Raw genomic sequence first — 20,176 nt, 5'->3', positions numbered from 1 at the left:
AAACATGTCTTGTGAGGTCACAGTGATTTGACTTTTGACCTTTGTCCACCAAAATATAATCAGTTCATTATTGAGTCCAAGTGGATGTTTTTACAAGTTTTGCAGAAATTCCCTCAAGATGCTCTTGAGATATCGTGTTCGTAAGAACAAGACATATGAGGTCACAGTGATCTGTGACCACCCAAATACGCGTCCAAATGGACGTTTGTGCCAGATTCTTGAGACACTGCATTCACGAGAAGGAGATAGATGCAATTTCACAGTTTGACCTATGACAATCAAAATCTTATCAGTTCATTGTTGAGTCCAAGTGGACATTTGTGCCAAATTTGAGGAGATTCCCTCAAGGCGTTCTTGAGATATCCCGTTCACAAGAACAGGACGCATATATGGACAGACGGACAACCCGAAAACATAATGCCTCTGGCTACGGCTATCACCAGCACAATGTCGTAACAACTTCATCACCACAAGATACAAGTTAAAAGATTTGAAAACATGCAATAATTTGCCACATGGCACAAAAGAACTAATGATTCTGCCAAATTATGACATGCAATTCTGCAGGTTATCATCACTGGAGACTTAACAGAGAAATGCACAAGAAAGACAGAAAGCAGGCATCCAGGAAGGGACTTAGCTGCTCTTTGTAACTGTAGACTGTAGACTGAAAGGTATGCAACGGTCCAATTTCCTGCCTCCAGCCTGATTGTGTGTGTCTGTATCTCTGTGTTTAGCTCTACCTGTGCACATGTGCAACCACGTGCTAATTTGGGTAAAAAGTCTTGTAGATTTAAAGGGAGACTAAAGGTAATCAAGGCTTAAATTTAATGCTTTTTCAACCAAAAAGACTTAAGATTGATCTTTGGACAAATAATCTTTGTTTATTCAAACACTGCAGGAGTAAAAAGGTAAGAAGTGGTCTCATGCAGACGTAGGCTTTATGCAGAAATATGGTTATTAGAGTGAGTTATGTTAATCTGCATCTGGCCAACAGGTAAGTGCAAGTAAAAAGTAAAAAGACTATGAGGTTCAGTGGTTGGTTCAAAAATCTGCAACATTAGAGATGTGGACTTCCACGCAGAAGAGCCTGACTCATTTTTGCCAAAATTAATAAAAAAATAAACAAAATCAGATTAAATAGTCAGTATAATCAGTATTTAATGACTTACAGGGCCTAATATTTAAAATTCTGAGGACATTTTAAGACACACAGTGATCTGCAGAAAACCTGGTTAAATCGAAGTCTTCCTTTCTTCTTTTCCTTTTGTTTATTGTACCATAAAACTGAATAAAATATGCGTGCTGTTTGTTGACAAGTTTTCTAGAGTGTTTGTGTTGCTCACTCTGCATCTGCAATTCTACTGCCTTGATACTGATGGTAAGTTTGAAAATCTTTTGCATTAAATACACCCAGGTTTCATAAAGTACACCAGGCTTCATAAAGTACATCCAGGCTTCATAAAGTACACCAGGCTTCATAAAGTACACAGAGGCCAGTAGTGGTTTCAGCCATAGGTATTACCCACTATTTTGAGATTTTAAAATGCAACATCAAAAACATTTACTCATAAAATCCAACTGTGAGACTTCGAAAATGTATTTAAAACATCTGAAACAATTAAGGCCTTATTTTTAGATTAATTAATTCAATGCTGTTAATGACTTTTCAGGATCCGCAGGAACCCTGTACACCTTCAGTTTGAGTTGATGGGTTTATTTTTGAGTTATTTTGAAACTGTTGACTCTGTGATGGGACTCAAGTTTTTTCTCTGCTGCCGACTGTGAACAGACGGAAAAGCAAAGTAAACACGCCTGCTTATCACTTTTACTTATCAATTTCCCTCTATTACTTTTACAGCTGAGGCTATTTCAGCTTTGGGCTCACATTTAATTTACAGCCCTGGTGTGTCTGTGTTCCCTTTATCTATTTGTTTATGCCTGAAGCGTTCCTCCAGGTGTTGTTGAGTGTGGTTCACCTGGTGTTTGGGGGGCACGGTGGTACAGTGGAGGCAGAGTGACCCTTGAACGCAACCAGGTATCGTACTCCGTCCGGGACATCTGGACCACATGCTCTCTGGCAATCTGACAGAGAAGAAGAGAGATGGAGGAGTTTAAACAGAGACAGAAAAAAACTGACAGTACGAAATAATAAAGTAAAGTACGAAATAAAACAAATATACAACTGAAATGTGACAACCGATGATCACAGAGTCATTGACGTGAGAGATACTGAACAGCTGCCTCTTAAAATTAGGAGCGATGTGAGGATTGCATTTTCAGAACTGCAGTTTTAGGAGTCTTGTTTTTCACCTACTGACTTGAATGATTGCAAAAGTGCAAACAAGACAGTATTGCATCCAAATACTTCAGGTTTATTTCAACCAAATACTACTTTCTTACTCATTATATATAGTTCTGAAAGTTGACTCCACCAAAATAATACTTTCAGACTCATTATTTATAGTTTTAAAGGTTGATTCCACCCAATTACTACTAAGTACTATAACTAAGTACTTATTCCATTCAAATACTATTTTGCCCTGCAATTCACCTTGGTTGCCAAAAGCATTTCTTTGTTGGCTGTGTAAAAAAAAAAAAAAAAAAAAACCCTCCTGGCAATCAAACCAAATTATACTCTGGTGCCCAAAACCCCGACACAACTTTCCAGCCCACCCTGGTGTTCTTCTGCTGAGCCACAAATGACACCAAACCAGTCATCTGTGGCCTCTTTGATTCGGCTCTGAGCTTCAGACAGGGACACTTTCAAAAACTGTTCTCAAGGGGACACAGTGAGACAACGGCTACTGTTCAATGCCCTAAATCAACTCCACTGTCCTCCGGTGTCATTTATCAGTCTGCCTCCTGTCATTACACCCTCAGCTATCTGCTCTGCAGTCTGGGAACCATCTATTGCCCCTCATTTCTGACCGGCAGGGGCGTGTTCGGAGGGTCTGGAGTCTGTTAGTCTTGGGAGTGGGGCTCGTTCCTAATTGAAGGTTTGTTGGGAGTGACCGATCGTTTACTGTCGCGCTTAAATTTGGGGGAAGATCAGACGAGTTGCATAAAATCCCACAATCAAATCTCTTTTTTTTTTTTTTTTTTTACACAGACCCTGTGGAAAAACGATTCCACTTGTAAAGATCCATAATGCCACATGAAACTGTCACAATTTCAGCTAGTCAAAACTGAGTGGGGACGCGTCGTCCATCGTTATAAGCAGTCTATGGTTCCATCAATCACTGTGCGTTTATGTCAGTCAGCACCTCTTGTGCTGGGAGAGTACCTTCCCTAAAGCGGGAGCTCAAAAAAGTCCCTCACTATGGCGTTTTGAGAGCTATAATTGTTCCTATAAATCTTGAAGTAGAGGTTGCAACAAAAAAGCAGGTCTCATAATAATACAAAAAAAATAAAAAAACACCGGTAACATCAATAAATGTTCAATTTTCCAGTAACTTTATTTCCTTTGTGTAACAGGGTTTGAGGAGGCGTTTTATGTACCTGGATGGCCACACACAGCTCAGGCAGACAGAGCTCCCACGGCTCCAGACCCCCCAGCACCTTCAGGAAGACCTGAGGTTGAACCCTGAGGGTCTGCTGCTCTGCAAAACCACTCAGCTTCTGCAGCACCCGGCTCACCGCTCCCTCCCTGCACACCTCCACTGGAAACCTGCTCAGCAGAGCGGACAGCCTGGAAGAAGACAACATAACAAGCCATAACATCATGCTACAACACATTGAAATATGGTGTTTATCGGCTCTAATGCGCAGGGAAACACATATGCACACCACATGTGCATGCTGCTCCACAGATGTGTGCAAACATAAATTTTGACCTCTTCCCCGCCACAATAAACCCCCTCATTCCCTCCGACTCCACATTCCACATTAGATAATGTCTTCAACAGGTTGCATACCACATATTGTTGCTGCGCTTGTTGTTATTGTTGCTGTCTGGAGCCTCTGTCTCCTGGGACACGCGGGTCACGTGATGAGGGAGGCCATGGGATTCGGTCATGTGACACTGGGCCCGATACCTCTGGAGGCCGTTGTTTAACCTCTCTCTGGGTGGGAGGAGAAAACCGATCTTTTTAAAAAGGTACCTGCAAGACCTCACCTTATCTTACACTCAGCGCATGGTTTATACTGTGTTGGCACACTGACTGTTTTGATTAATATTTGAACGTGTATTATGCACACAGACTGATGTAGCAGAGCAAATATGGCTGTTAGATGAGTGGTGGTACCAGTTTGAGGGATGTTAGGAACGTTGAGTCAATGATATGATAAAACAAGATAAGTTTACACAAAGATTCAGTTCAAACAACTTCATCCTAGTTGATTTAGAGGTGCAGCAATTTTTCAAAATGTGAAACTTTTACTTTAAATGTTTCCACTGATTGTGTATTCATCCTTTAAAATGTGAGTTTTCAGGTAAAAAAAAAATGATTTAGTAAAGATGATGCATCTAAGACCGGTGGATAAACTGATACTTAAGTGATAATTTATGGAAAATCATTAACGTGGAATACTTTTTTTTTTGAGACTGAATGTTTGACGGACCTGGCTTTGAGCTCCAGGACACCGATGTAACTCTGAGACATCTCCTCAGCTCTTTTGTTAAAGGCAGCTTTCAGCTCCTGCAGCATGCTGGTCTTGTTGCTGATGAGATGGTTGATGTCTGATGGAGGTTTGGCAGGACAGCTGGATGTAAGAAACAAAAAAATAAACAATACTTATTGTTGTGGTCACGGATTTACGGTTGTGATTACGCTGTAAAGCGTGTCTTTGTGCCAGCTTGAAAAAAATAAAAATATCCCAAGCACATAGCCAGATACAGTTCATGCATACAAAATGCAAACAATGAATTTAATCATTGCCATCAGTGTACGTATATTCTGTAAGTAAGAGCTAAAAGTGCTTACTCCCAAGCACAATGAATTATAATTCTTTTTTATACAAAAAATTCCATTCAGAGAGCGGGAGGGATGCACAGCAACAACAACAGCAACAGCAACAATTGAAACAATAATTATAGAAATACAAATAATAGTATTTTATGACAGTGTACATATGTTATATGTATGTATTAATACAGGAAACATAGCCCTCAAATTTTGGCGGACTAAATTTTATGGGGACGAATCAAAGTAAACTAAAAATAAGTCATCATACCAACTATTTTGGTGACAAATTCATTGCAGTTTTTAACTTTTCTTAGACCCCCAGATCTCACTCAGTGGTCTAGGAGGCCTGTCATGCATTTACCTTCACTTGTTGCTTATTTAGGGGGATTTTTGCTCTCAGTGTGGTCTGCAATAAGTTCAGCTGAACTGGGGTCTGATGACGGAGTTAGCCAGTCAAGAACAATCATGTGTTTGTACCTAAAACTCACTGGTTGCTTTGTGTGTGTGTAGGATTACTTACTGCATCGCTGTACAACTGGGGGATTACATATAAAAAAGTGATTCTTACACTGTTCAACCAGTACGAACACTTTTTAAGCTGTAAATCGGCACTTTGACCTACCTGATAGTTATTGTTTCATATCAACTTTATGTATACAGAACATTTAAAGAACGAGCACATGCTGTCCTCTTTATCGTATCTTCAGGGCTCAACGCAAACATTTAAAAGTGGTTACTTTTGTTCACCTAAAATAAAAAATATGGTTGCCATTTTTTAGTCAAGCTATATTTTAAGTAATTAAGTGACTACGCAGTTATACGTCAGTTTTATAATGAAAATGTGACATGAAAGTATGTCTGTAATGACGGGTCAGTCAAGCTTTTTACTGCACACTCAAACTACTTCAGCTGCTTCGCTGCTGTCTGTGAAACAGATGCCTGTGTGCACTAATGCACAAGCAGCATTGTGTGGTTCTGACTATAAAAGCAAAATTTGAATTTCTACAGTTAATCATGACTGATTGCATTTTTATATGCATGTTTTCAGTTCCATTATTTTGCATTTCTAAAACAGTTTTAAAGTTCATATTGACAAGGTCAAGCTAACCAGATGTCTCGATGACCGTAAAAAACTGCATGGGACGAGCATAAAGTGGGCGCGTCAGTAAAGGGGAGACTCATGGGTACCCACAGAACCTGTTTTCATTCAGATATCTTGAGGTCAGAGGTCAAGACACACCTGTGAAACAGCTATACAGTTTTTCCATTGTCAAAATTTAGCAAAACTGCAAAACTTTGCAACAACCATTACTGTCGAGCTCTGTCTTTATATCTTGAACAAAACATTCAAACGTTTCTATCAACAGAATATGATTTAAGCATAATATTCTGACAGAGACAGGAAACCAGGTGACATACTGCAGGCTGGTTCAGTAAGTAAGGTTATTGAATCACACATATGAATCGCAGGTGTGGTTGCAGTCGCACCTTTTGGGCTGTGAACTCTTTGCCGTCTTGGAGCCAGTTTGGTTGTCCGTCCTCTGAGGTGACGGCTGTTGTTTGGACTCAGACGCTGTCAAACTGAAACAGAGGACGGTTACAACAAGTAAGACTTGTTTAAAGAAGAGACTGTTAAAACAGGGATTGGTCACATGTGCTGCCAAACAACAGTTTGTTACCAGAGATAATTCTCAAATACAGAATAAATTCCCAAAAGCACCTAAAAGGGACATTTGGATTAAGTAAGATAATTAGAAATAAAGTTTTTTTTTGAACATTTTCCTAGCTTTAAAAAAATAATCTTCTAAATAAGTTCTTGAAATTTGCGTAACATTTACTGACAAGTTGCTCATTGTCTTTTTTTTCTGTTTTCAGAAGAAAGCCAGTTTGCTCAAAATTTGAGAGTTTAAATATTTGTGAATGCTCCTGAAAGCAGCAAAAGAAAAGTGATGTCTATCCAGGTTTCAGAGGGTTAACTCCTGTCAGCACATTAGTTTAGTGATCACAGCCTTCCCAATAATGTGGGTTTTATGCGATTTACTAACTCATAATTATGTGGGTTTTATGAAATGTGGTGCATCAATTTTCACAGGTGTACATACAAAAGGTGCATGAAAACAGCCGAACTTTACACAGCCGACTTCAGAATAATCAAACTATCCCTTTAAGCCTTAGACCATTTTAGGAACACTGTATTTATTAAGACTGGTTTTAATAGCACCATTTATTGTTAGTTTTCAATATAAAGATGAAGCAACTAAAAGGCAAAACACTTTGCCACGTGTTCTCATGATCTTGGCTTCCTTTTAACATGTTTTATGTGACTTTGTGCCCCAAAAATCCATCTATGGATATATTAAAGAAGGCTAAACATTTTTTATGGTGCATATTGTGACTGTTGTGTGCTGTTATATTTAACGTACATTTATTTTCTGTTTAGATTTTTTATTTGGCTGCATGAATAAAGTCAAATGTAATACAACTGAAATGCATATACACATGCATGACAATTAAGGTTTGTCATTCAAAGCAGAAATGTTGATGCAGACGTCGTTGGCACAAACCCATAATTAAAGAAAGCCGGCGGAGAGAAAACAGCCATCTGGAACATGTAATCAGTCACTGCACGCTGGTAATCGTGTGATCACACCTTTACCGGGCGAGGTAAATATCATTTAGAAAGCAGCGATGAAATGTCGCTGATAAACATTTTACAGCTCGCCCTTTTGTCCCCTCATCAACAACACAACTCCACTGACGCGTTACAGCAAATTCCTGACATCGCTGCCTTTAAAACTCTGAATAGGCCAGAGGAGGAATGAAGATGAAGGGGACTAAAAATAGAAACTCAAAATGAAGGGCTGTCACCGCAGAGCGCGTGGGAACAGTGCAGGTTGAGCTGCTGCTGTTCCTCCTCTTTAAAACAACCGCTCCGGGTCACGGGAATTATCGCCCTGGTCTTGGACTTTTGTCCTCTCTGCGATTACCTGCTGCTGATGCAGGAAATAAAGCCTCGGCTACTGTCACACATTATGGCAAGTACCTAAATCATAACGAGAGCCCGGCCCCGAGGGGACAGCAGCAGTCAGCGGGAGAATTTAAGGATTTATGGCAGTAAGCTGGTAATGGTACGGGGTTGTAAATCTTTTATATGATGTTTATCTTTCATGCTGGAATAAAAGTCATGAGATGGAGCGCCGCTAAAGCGTGGATCAGTGCACGGCGAACTCACCTGCTGGTTTGTGAGCGCTGGATCTCCGTCTTTACTTTCTGGTGGACATTGGACAATGTGTGAAGACCTAGAAATGAATAAAAAAACAATTCAGAACTCAATTATTTTTCAAACACACAATAAAACATTGTGATGATGGACTTCTACTCTAAATGCACTCATAAATCATAAACATTTTTTTTATTAGGATACCTTCCTTGTGTTTTTTTTTTCATGTCCACTCCAGTTGACAGAGAATATTACTGCAGTAATCGCCTAATAGTAAAAGTAACACGAGAGAATCTCCCATCCCACATTATTAAACAATGGCCTGCATGATCTCACTATTTTCACCACACTGCTGTTATGATACACTCTGTATTTATGGTAAACACCATCCTGTCTCGCATCATTTTATTTTTCCTTTTATTGCATTGTTGTACTTTATTTCATTAGTTACATTTTTATGTGAATCGTTTTGTGCAAATTAATTTTATTATCTGTTAATTTATTTTTGAGTTATTCATAATGTAAATTGAGGTCTTTGTACAGTCAATTTGTGACTTTGTTGTTTTTATATTTTTGAAATAATAACAATAACAAATGGTCTTAAAATACATTTTTTTGACCAAAAAAAATGCGATTTTTTTTAAGCATAATCAACTCATATTAATGAACAAAGTGCAGTTTTACACCACATTATATATACATTTTTCATCATTTTTGTCAATGCTTTTCAATATATCCTTAATTTTTGACATATCTCCTCAAAATGGTGTGTGGAAAACCTCCAGTGATTAATAATCTGTGAATATAATCAGTAAGATGCATCTCAGGGTGGAAGTCAAAAAGCTTTTCTATTTTTTTCAATAACTTTTATATAATTTCTCCTGAAATATTGAAGACTTTTATCACGTCAAGCCTCTAAAAAAAAAAAAAAGGAAAAAGTTTTGCACCAGTTTGTTTGCAGGTTTCCGTCTGTTACGTGTTTCTCTGCACCTTCATCAGACCACTTTAATGCGTTTAAGTGATTCTGAGTCTGATAAAAATATAAAAGATTGTAGGTATATCGAGGATTTATCGACGTGTTGCTTTGGAAAAGCTAACATATATCACAAAAGGAAAGCTGGCAGTTTGTGAAACTTCATGGACTTCTTAAAAACAAAATGTTGATCAATAAACCAAAGACGGGAGTGGGTAGGGGCAATTAGAAATAAGAATATTAAGTGTCATTGCCCATGTAATCTTCAATATTTCTGGACATTGCAACTACTGTTACATCTGGTTTACACCTCTGTTTTTGTTTGTTTGTTTGTGTGTTTTTTAATTACCTTGCCATTTTAAGGTATACCATATTTGGTGCCAAGACTTTTTTTTTATTTATATGTAATATCTGTTATAAATGGAAAAACTCCAATAAAGATATTGTTAAAAAAATAATAATAAGTTAGTAGTGAAAATATATCTAATTATATATGAAAAAAGGAAAAAAAGATCAGATCTTGTGCAAATATTTGTAAAAAGTAAAACAAAGTTACAATATTTGGATAAGAGACCTCTGTGCTGCTTCATATATAATCCCATAGCTCCCCCTTGTGTTCACACTGTGTTACTACACCATGAAATTGATAAAGTTCATCCTGTGCAATCCCTCTGAAGCATCAGCTAGTTTATACACAGATGTCACACACAGCGATGACACAGTAAGTCTTCACGAAGCTTCCCCAGAGTATAAAGCATCCATTAAACTGTTAAATACCAGCCTAAATGATTCAACTTCTCTATGAGCTGTGACAAAATTAATCACAGTGTGGCAAATCAGAGGAGATGAGGCGCTTATTAAAATGTATAGCATGATTTCTCACGAGGAGCAGCTATAAAAACCTGCAGCCAAAACTGTAATAGCCAATAACTTTTGCAAATTGGCTGGCTTTAGATTGAATAAATAGACTTCTTATTTTAATTATCCCAAATGAATGCGGCGGATTAACTATCTGTGCTGCTAAAAAACTACTGGGGGAGCTATTGAAATGCAAAGATAAACCTCCTAATTATTCAAACTTTTTATAATTCCTTTTTTCATCAAAGAGTTTGAGAAACTGCTTTATTTTTTTTTCCTTCTTCCCAAAGTATAGAACTCCTCTTTCAAATTCATTTAGCAGGCAAAACAATGTAGTGTGGGCAGAGCGGCACATCTCCAGTGGCCAATTTCTGGATTTGAGACATAACTCTGGGGATTAGCCTGAACAGCAGTTAATTGCTTTAAACCAATGGCGCTGAATTAATCCTTTGATTTTTGGACTCCTTTTATGATTAGAGCGAGAGTGCAGGAGGGAGGGAGAGGAGGAGGGAGGGAGGAAAAAAAGTGAGAGTAATGGACACGAAAAAGAAGAAACAACAACCTGACAACGACTCAGGCAGCGACGGATAGCTCAGCAGTCTTTCATCAGGAGGTAATGATATGAAACCTGTAATCTACGGGAGGCGGAGGCGGTGGGGGAGATCAGATGACTAATTATACTCTGCTCTGAAGCCTGAAGCAGTGCACTCTGGGAAGCAGCGCAGGGCACAGGAGGGCTGAGTCGTGGCAGAAAGGCTCTGATCACCCAGCTGAGTAGTGTACCGAACAGACCCGGCTCTTATTTTGGTTTCCATTTCAGACTCAGCAGGTGGTGGGTGAGAGTGTGTGTGTGCGCTGATGAGATTGAACAGGGAATTTGGGCTCCATCGTGTTTTTTTTTCTCGACTAAAGCTGTCTCCATCTCTATCCGCAGGAATAAAGTGACTTTTTAAGGCTTTGTGATCAAAAGTTCACGTCAGACAGCTGAGTTTCCTGAGTGTGCATGTTCGCCAAACTTCTCTCTTTCTGTGAACAAATTTGAGCTTCCTATCCTCACAGTGAAGGTGTTTTTGTGGAAATAGATCGTTTCCGCTGGTTTGAAACACAGCTGGATTTAAAAAGAAAACCATGAGAAGAATGCAATAAGCAACTCAATAAGAAATGGCCCAACTTGAAAAAAAACATTAGAAAATGACCTTAAGAGGTACAGCAAAAAAATATCCTATAACATACTTTTAAATGTATAATTAAAGAATGATTGTTTTCTGGACTTTTTTCTCTTGTTGTTTCTTTTTTTTCTTTTTGGTAATATCTAATAATCCTCCCCAGCTATTTTCAGGTCATTCTATTGTGGCCTTTTACTATTTTTTTACCAAGATTTTAATTGCCTTTTCCCACGTTTTTAAAAGAAATAAAAAAAATTACTCAAGTTTTAGAGGTTTCAATGTTTGTTAACAGTGTCTGAATGCAGCACAACAAAACTGATGCTGATCCAGGTGTTAAAGGGTTAAAATGATACTTTGCAGATTTTCAACCAATCAAAATAATTTGTGGATGAACTGTGATCAGCTTCCCTCTATCTAACCAGTGCACAGATATATCCATTTCGCTTTATATATCGCCATTTCGCTCGCGGGTATGTTGTTCGAATTACACGCTGTACTTCTGCATTTTTTAAAATTCACGCCATCTATGCCGCCACCACACGGTAGCTTCTCTCTGTGTCTTAGACTTGGAACAAAATATGATGAAACTAGGCATTGCTGATCGAATAAAAACCTATTTCTCATCTAAAATGTTTTAAGAGACACATTTTAGTGTCCTGTTTAGCTGTAATACTGAAATAAAAATCATCAAATATTTTCAGCTTTGGGGAGGGTAAAATAAATAAATAAAGAACAGTCCCTTAGGCCTATTCCTATTTTTGAAACTACATATTTATTTAAATACAGATAGATATTTAGATCTGGGGCTGTTGATAAAACATTCGGGGCTGAAGCCTCGAACGAGCTAATGACGCCACTGCGTGTCAGACACTTTCAGTGCATTTGGGCCGTAACAACGGCCAAATCCTTTAGCAACATTTGTTGCTAAAGGCTCATTTTCACAGTAATGTTTCTCTTTGAGATGTTTGACCTCATGAGCTTGCCTTTAACCCTTTAACACCTGCACCGACCAACTCTTAAACCTCTGAAACCACTGCAAATTAGTTTGATTTCTTTCAAAAACACAGGAAAAAAATGCAACAAGCAACCTGACAAGAAATGTCCTGCAGGCTGCAAAGAATTGACAAAAGGTGACAAGAAAATAATCTGAAAATTAGCTCGTGGGAATTCTAGTATTAAATTAGCAAAAAATGAGGGAAAAAAGAGAAAGACGAAAGCCAAAGAAAACCACATTTATTATTCTATTAAGTAAGTACTTTAAATTATTTCTATTATATCTATATCTATTTTTTTGTATTTTCTTTAGGTCAGTCTGTTTGTTTTTTTCAGTTTTTTTCAAAACCTTTCAGGTAATATTCTTGTAAATTTGTGCTAACTTCTTGTTGATTTGCCTGTCACCCTCTTTGCATGTTTTTGAAGGAAATCTAGCCAATTTGCTCAGGTTTCAAAGGGTTAATGTAAAGCTAGAACTTCCAAATTTAACAACTTACACTGTGAAGGAGGTCGATCCGTCTCCTCTGCTGCTCCGGGGGACGCTGTGTCCTCCTCAGCAGCTGAGAGGACCAGAGAGGACAATCTGCTGCCCACAGTGGTGGAGGTGAGGGCCGAGAGGGACGACGTCCTGTGGGTGAGGAGGAGGCGAGCAGAGGAGCTGCGAGGGCGCCTGGGAAGAGCTCTCCGAGGCTTTCGGAGGAGACAAGAGGAGATGAGAGTTAGAGCACATTCATAAAAACATACAGCTCAGTTGATCACAGATGCAGAAATACAGAGAAAACAAACCAGTGTTTGGTCACATCAGACTTCAGCCCGTAGAGGTCAGTGCAACAAAGCTTTTCTGCCACACAAGAAAACAGTGGAGTTGCTCTTACTTCTCTAATCCTAAACCAATAATCGAACTCTAATCCAACCTCAATTAATAATATGATGTCTGATAATTTTATGTTACATTAGAAATAATTTGTTGTGTATTTTTGTTTTTGTATGCTTATATGTAATAAAACAGCTGTACTGATAAAGGTTGTTTTATTTTGTATGTTATTTAAACTGCATATTTTACTTTCCAAATGTCAAATTAAATAAAGATATGAAATCTAACTTTTTTTGCATTATAATGTCTAAAAATGACAAAACTAATGTTTTATGTTTTTCTTGAGTTACATTATCCAAACATTGTCCAAACACAGAGAAATCTGTCTCTTTAATCAAGGACACCGTCGATGTCATTTGGCCGTCGTCGCCTGACAGCGGCGTCATATCTCCTTTGTTATTTCTGACAGTCATTAATTTACTTTTTATCCATTCTTAGAGGACCAGTGTATAAAATTTCGGGGGATTTAGTACTATCTAGCTGTAAGGACTGCAGATTGCAACCAGCTGAAACTTCTCCAGGTTAGATCCCTTCAGTTTTCTTGTTCAGGAAGTTTTTACTGTGAGCCGAATTATCTGCAGAGGTCTCCTCCTTCCCAAAAGAAACAGACCAGATGATTAAAACCAGTAAAAACACTGAAGAAAGCAGATTCACTTTACAAATCAGTGTTTATCTGATGCTGTTTGGCACGTCAGAGACGGGCAGCTCACACACCACATGCTAACGAGTCTTTTTTCTCTCATAACTTAAAATCTAGAAGTTCAGGAGGTTTTTACCAGGAGCCGAATTATCTGCTAAGGGGCCCTCCTCTCCAAAACAGCTATGGTTGTGGTGGTGGCCGGTGCGAATGGCCATATCTAGAGCCACTGTCTGGTTTGTCTGCTCTGGGCTTCTGTAGAAACATGGCGGTGCAACATGGCAACCTCTGTGAAAAAGGACTCGCTCCACATGTAGATATAAAATGTAGATATAAAATACATAAAATCTCATTTTAAAGTAACGAAAATACAATTATTCTTATTTTTAGTTCATTATAAACAAAAAACCCATAATAATGACATTTATATTCCATTTCTGCCAATATATCTCCCTAAATCCTACACAAACGACCTTTAAGCCACATTTTTACGATACACTTTTTTACATCTCGATCGTTTAAAACTATATGTTTAAACCAGACGAAGGATTTTAGTCACTGGACGTCTGTATCTGAAGTTATCAGTAAAAAAAGATGAGCAAACGTTAGCAGCAGCTCGGCTTCAGCCCCCACCATGCCATAAAACACTGAAACACTGAATTTTAACGTGAAAGTATTCAAATTTAGTATTTTTACAGGTTTCAATCACCTGGTCTGTGTGTTTTCGGAGCGAGAGACCTGTAGGATGATTCAGCTCCCCGTAAAAACCTCCCGAGCAACAAACCCTGAAGGAATCCTAACCAGGAGAAACAGGCTGCAATGACGCCATTTCTCCATCTTTTGTTATTGTTTTTATTTAGGGAGACACCTAGTGGCAGAAAAAAACCTGAAGCAGTGTTTTTTGACACATTTATTAAGTGGTGAGGTGCTTTGATGAAAGTTTTCATCGCACTAAGTTTATCTTGACCTGTGTCATTTTACAAGGTTAGATATTTGCAACATTTCCCACGTTTCCATTGAAACCACCTTTGAGAAGCATCATGAACTTGCGTCTTTCAATTAAAGGTAGATTATTTGTATTCAAAACAGCGTATAGCTGGCTGCACAGACGTGTCGTTAACGGCTCCCACACCGTCTCTAATTGACGTCTCCTCTCATTGTGAATGTTTTGAAGGTTACTGTCAACAGAGGATCTATAATTGCCTCTTTTCTCTCTGTGTAACTGTTGAATGTCAACACAGAACGGAGGCTCTTGGTATTAGTTCTGAGGGGCTGACCAAAACCTGGCGGTAACTACTGATGGTTCAGATCTTTCAATGTTTTTGTTTTCGCATCAAGCTCCCATTTTTTCGCCACGCTAGAAATATCTCAGTGTGATGTCTCGCCATCTGTGTTTGGCCAGTTATTCATGAGGAAAAAGTAAAGCAGAGCAACAAACAACAAACAGCCCCCCCGAAAGGGTGAAACACGTCCATAATGACAAAATCCCTTTTCTTTAAAGCCTGGAGCAAATTTCTCAATTTATATCGGCTGCGTGTGGAGACATCTGATCCTCATAGGTGCAGAAATATGCAAACACACACACACGCATGCATGCATGCACACATGGATAAGCTGACAGGCGACAGCTTGGCACACACACATAGGTAGACCCATCTCTCAACAGCGGACAACATATGAGCAACAGAAAGGAGCCAGACACGTCTCTCGCTCTCCCTCTTTCTCTCCTCCCCCCTTTGCCCTTCCCTCTCTCCCGCCTGTCTGTCAGAGAGGACCGGCGCCTTAAGTGTGTGTGACGCTCCCATCAGCCTAATTATCAGGGTGGAAGGAAGCACAACACTTCAGCAACAGCGGCAACAGCTCTCCAAATGTCCTCTACTGCCACACACTGCCATCCCCTTAGGAGTGTGTGAGTGTGTGTGTGTGTGTGTGTGTGTGTGTGTGTGTGTGTGTGTGTGTGTACCTGTGAGTGTAGGTGGTCACAGTGCAGGATTTTCCTGTCTTTCTGCAGAGTGTGGCAGGTAGAGGACTTTGAAAGATAAGTTGTGGGTAAATGTCCTTCTGCTGAGATCAGAGTTTTGTCCAGAACTCAGGAGGAGAAAAACTGATACCCTTCATGGCCAAAAGTATGTGGACAAAGTAACATTACATCCAGGTGATTGATGAGCATCTTATTCCATAAAAGTGAGTACTAATGTGCTTGCAGGCCATGACTCTGAGCCAGCCAGTAAAGTTTTTTTCCTCGAAACTGGGAACATATTTTTTGTGATCCTCACTTATGCACAATGGACATAACTCCTTCAACAAAGTTGGAGACACTTAATTGTTTAAAAATGATCATTTTGTGCCAGAGTATGAGGACATTTCTTTAAAGGATGATGCTGGCAATACTTTTTTTTCCCATTATCAACAAATGCAATGAAAAAGGATCATAAAACTGACGGTACGTTACACGCCCCCCCCCATGCTCAATACTTTCCAACATCCGACATCCTACTTGTGGCCGCAAACCTATTCAGTGAAGATGTAAGTCTTTAAAAAACAGGTCACAATTATTATTTTTAGTTTTTACATTTTAAAAAAAGACTAAATATTTTTTCAAAAAAGTAACTAGCGGCAACTACGAGGGCTAAAAAATGAAGCCAATGTAGAAAAAAAACTGTAGCTCCACTAATGGCCACTAGAGGCTAGCTCAGAAAGCAGGTCAACCGCCAAAGACCCCCATGTTAAAATGCCTAACTTTACAGTGGAAATAAACATGTTTACAGCCTGATTACAACACAAAAAAAAGCTAATTTCAACAGCCATGACAACAGAACGGGGATAGCATTTTTATATAACTCACCCTTTTATATTTTCTAAATGTTTAAAGTTACCCGTTCTGAAGGCCGGGCCGCTTTGAGTGACAGGCTGACTGCAAGTCAGATCCAACCCTCACTCCTCCCCTCTCACCCAAATATTGTCACCTCTGGCTCCAAAATCCAAGATGGCAATGGCCGAAATGCAAACATATTGAGGTATCAAAATGGGACTACAATGGGAATACACTACAGTTTGAGTGTTCACAGTAATGGCAGAAAGAACAGTTTTAATCCTTTTTAGATAATGATGGATCTCTATGGCACAGAGAAATAAAATGCATATCAGGAAAAAGGTGCTAGTATTATAAAGTATGCAGTAAGGAAAACAGAAAATCACTCAGACAATTATTATTGTTTTGAAAAAAAAGAAAAAAAACGCTCCAAACAAAAGTACATTAGAAGTAAGTTGACAATCATACTTTGTGCTATATAATGTAAACTACAAATAATAGTTATTAACATAATAAAAACACATAAAAATGTTTGAATAAAAAGAGTAAATAAGGAAATGATACCTTGGCTGAAACAAACTGCTCCCATTTGTTTCTCAATGGCGCTCTCTCTCTCTTCAGCGTCTTTATCGTGGTCCTGCCTCGGCCAGGGTCTCTGCGAATGGAAAATAATTGCCGCTGTTGTGACACATTCATCACTGCGGTGACCTTCTGCGGCTCGCCACTCGTCGAAAACCGGCTTCGAGGCAGAGACAGCCCGAGAGTCGCTTTGGCCATTTATCAAAATCATAATTCATCTTATCCTAAAAAACTGTGCAGTGTTTTAGATTGATGCCCGGCATCAGATCTGCTCGCCTGGTGGAAAAGCCCGGCAGTGTCGTAACCTTGTGATAATGTTTCATTCTTCCTCTCCTTGTCTTCCTGTACAGTAATACCTCGGCTGTATCATTTGGCCCATAAAGCTTAAGACTTTCTGGGAAATTGGATTTGAAGCTGAGTGAAGGCCCTGGAGGCTGCAACATGATGACGTTTGGGTACCAAAAAAAAATTTTTCTTTGTAGCTCTTTTCCTCACTTTCGCTCCGCGTTTCTTTTTTCTTTTTCATTTTTCTATCAATTATTCAGGGCTTACAGTGCTGTGCAATAAACACTCCTGTGCTACACTCTACAAGGAGCCATTGTGACTGAGCAGTCGCCTTTAAACTTTATGAATCAATCTATCCTCGCAGTCCGGGTGTCTCTGACACTTTGAGAGAGAGATCATAAAGATCATCACAGATCAATATCAGAAAAAAATAAAGAGGGAAGCTTAAAGAAATGCTTGTGAAGAATTAAAGCAGAACACAGATGCAATGCAACAGCAATCCTGTGTGTTAAACATATGATTTTAAGCACCACACAGCTACTGCTTCTGCACTCTCTCTCCATTTTCCTCACTGTGGACGCCCCGTGGTGGGTCAATATCACGGAGGCTGAAACCTGGAGGGGGGGCACAAAGATGGAAGAATGCAATCTCCTCGCTAAGCCTGGACCCCCTCGGGAGCTTTGGACTTTATATTTCATCCAGCAGTGTCAGCTCAGTGCCTGCAGCTCCTGATCGCCGCCGACGCTTCATCACCGGCTCCTTACAGTACAGGCGCAGCATCTCTTCAGGTGGCTCGCTTAAAAACAGTACGGATCTGACAGAAGTTACTCAGCGGTCAGCGTGCAGGGGTCAGCGCCATAATGAGCCGTTCGCTGATGGATATGTCGCTCATGCTGCTGTGTTTTAGCCTCTCGACTGGAGATCCTGGCAGCAGAATCGCTCTTTAATAGTAAATGATAGTTAACGTATTCTGTACTGAGCTTTTTCATCGTATGAAGACAGTCGCTGACATAATCCTAATAATCGTAACGCTCCACGTGCTTTCGTGTCACACTGCTCACAGTGAACATCATTCTGTCAAACGTCAACACTCTTTAAATCAATTGAAGGATCATCAGTTCATAAGCATATAACGTAAACAAGTGAGTTTTTTACAAAATACAAAGAGCATATTAACCCTCTAAAGCCTGCACTGACATCAGTTTTTGTGCTGCATTCGTCTGAACCCTGAGCAAATTGATTTCTTTAAAAAAAAATATTTTAAAAAAGGCAATCGACAACTTGGCATGAAATGTCAAAAAAAAAAGGCAAATGGAAACAAAAAAAAAACTACCTGAAAATTAGCTTTAAAAAGAGAAGGAGACTCATTAGACAATTATCAAATAACTGGAGAAAAATAATATATTTATAATTAATAAATATATACTTATATTTATTATTGTTATTTAATTTTTGCACTTTTCCAGCTCATGTCCTATTTTGTTCTTTTACCCCACTCACACCTTTTTTCCTTTGCTATTTTTTTATTTGTATTTTAAGGAGTCACAGAAACCTGCTGTCTACAGTACAGCCTACGTTCAAAGGTGCATTATTGTGACCTTTTGACTCCGTCCTTTAGTGCCATCTATTGGCTGCATCTGTGCCAACATAAAAGACAGAAGTATGAGGTCAGTGACATTTACAACGTTTGAAACTGACACATTTATATAGAGAGAATGAATGAGACTTAAGATGGAGAAAATATTCTAAAGTCAGTGTACAATTACACTAATACTGAGTTATTAGGTGGCTAAAATATGTTTTGCTGCTGCCCCAGTCTGCAGCAGTACATTGCTCCGCTTCCTCTGCAGCATACCTGCCTCTCTAAACTGTGGGCATCCTCACCCCTATTTCTTTTATTTCTCTGCTTTTTTCATTTATGTTTTATCTGTTTTATTATCTTTTATTTGTGGTTTTATTGCTTTTATTGTTTTTGTTGTTATTGTTTTTGGTCTATTCCTTTTTATTATTTTATACTGGCATTATGTGTCTTGCATTATTTGTCCTCTGGTTTTAATTTTATCCTAACTTTACCCTGGTTTCTTCTCCGACTGTTTGGCTCTCCGTTGTTGTATTGCGGTCTATGTAACCCATTTCTGCTTTGCTTTGCTTGTCAAAGCACTTTGCAAACTCTGTTTTTAAAGGTGCTATATAAATTAAATTATTAGTATTGTTATTATTGTAGCTAACACACTGACTGTAAATAACCACCTCATACAACCGCACAACAAAAAGTCCAAACTATCCCTTTAAGATTGTTACCAAGAAATCATAAAGCAGCAGTTGCATTGAGAACATTTTCCAGACTAAATGCAAAAAAAAGGTTACATTTTATTTGGTCAGTTAGAGCAAATTAGCCTATGAGTTTTAAATAGGAGCTTGAGTTGATTGGCTGTATTTTTACATAGAAATCTCGACTTCACCTATTCATGTATTTGCTTTAACTGACCACTGATAAGTTGTGTGTGGGTGGTAAAAACCTTTCACTCCAGAATAACTTACTTGGGGTCCCAGCAGGCAGCGAGCGGGCCGACTCTGCTGGAGCGATCCAGAGTCAAGGCCTCCAGCAGCCAATTTAGACAGCAGAGCTGGCGGTAGATGACCTCCCTGCAACAGCACACAAAGACGTGAACTTCAACATCTGAGGTCTGTTTTGTTTGTCCAAAAGAGTGTATTTCATTAATTCCATGAGATATGTTCACAATAACAATGATACATTTTTATCATCCGATTTATATTTGTTTTAATATATCTATTCAATTTATATCGACTTCCTTACTAATAATCTGAGAGCAATTATTGGCTTTTTATACAGAAATAAGAAGTGTTTCCC

The 20,176-nt window shown here is 38.9% G+C and overlaps 1 protein-coding gene across 1 annotated transcript in view; it reads right to left on the bottom strand.

The window, feature by feature from the left end:
* Nucleotides 1-20,176, bottom strand: part of LOC121944421 (coiled-coil domain-containing protein 60-like) — a 73,615-nt gene that overhangs the window by 34,691 nt on the left and 18,748 nt on the right. Inside the window, exons 6-14 of the mRNA XM_042488205.1 lie at nt 19,846-19,950; nt 17,005-17,095; nt 12,615-12,807; nt 8,140-8,206; nt 6,396-6,488; nt 4,564-4,704; nt 3,918-4,064; nt 3,502-3,691; nt 1,980-2,085 (exon numbers count right to left, since the gene is read on the bottom strand). Coding sequence (XP_042344139.1) covers nt 1,980-2,085; nt 3,502-3,691; nt 3,918-4,064; nt 4,564-4,704; nt 6,396-6,488; nt 8,140-8,206; nt 12,615-12,807; nt 17,005-17,095; nt 19,846-19,950 — 1,133 coding nt within the window. The remainder of the gene's footprint in view (nt 1-1,979; nt 2,086-3,501; nt 3,692-3,917; nt 4,065-4,563; nt 4,705-6,395; nt 6,489-8,139; nt 8,207-12,614; nt 12,808-17,004; nt 17,096-19,845; nt 19,951-20,176) is intronic.

Source organism: Plectropomus leopardus, chromosome 6 (genome assembly GCF_008729295.1).
Source record: "Plectropomus leopardus isolate mb chromosome 6, YSFRI_Pleo_2.0, whole genome shotgun sequence".
NCBI classification, from domain to species: Eukaryota; Metazoa; Chordata; class Actinopteri; order Perciformes; family Serranidae; genus Plectropomus; species Plectropomus leopardus.
Note: the sequence above shows the minus strand (reverse complement) of the source record. Positions and strands in the feature narration are given on the sequence as shown.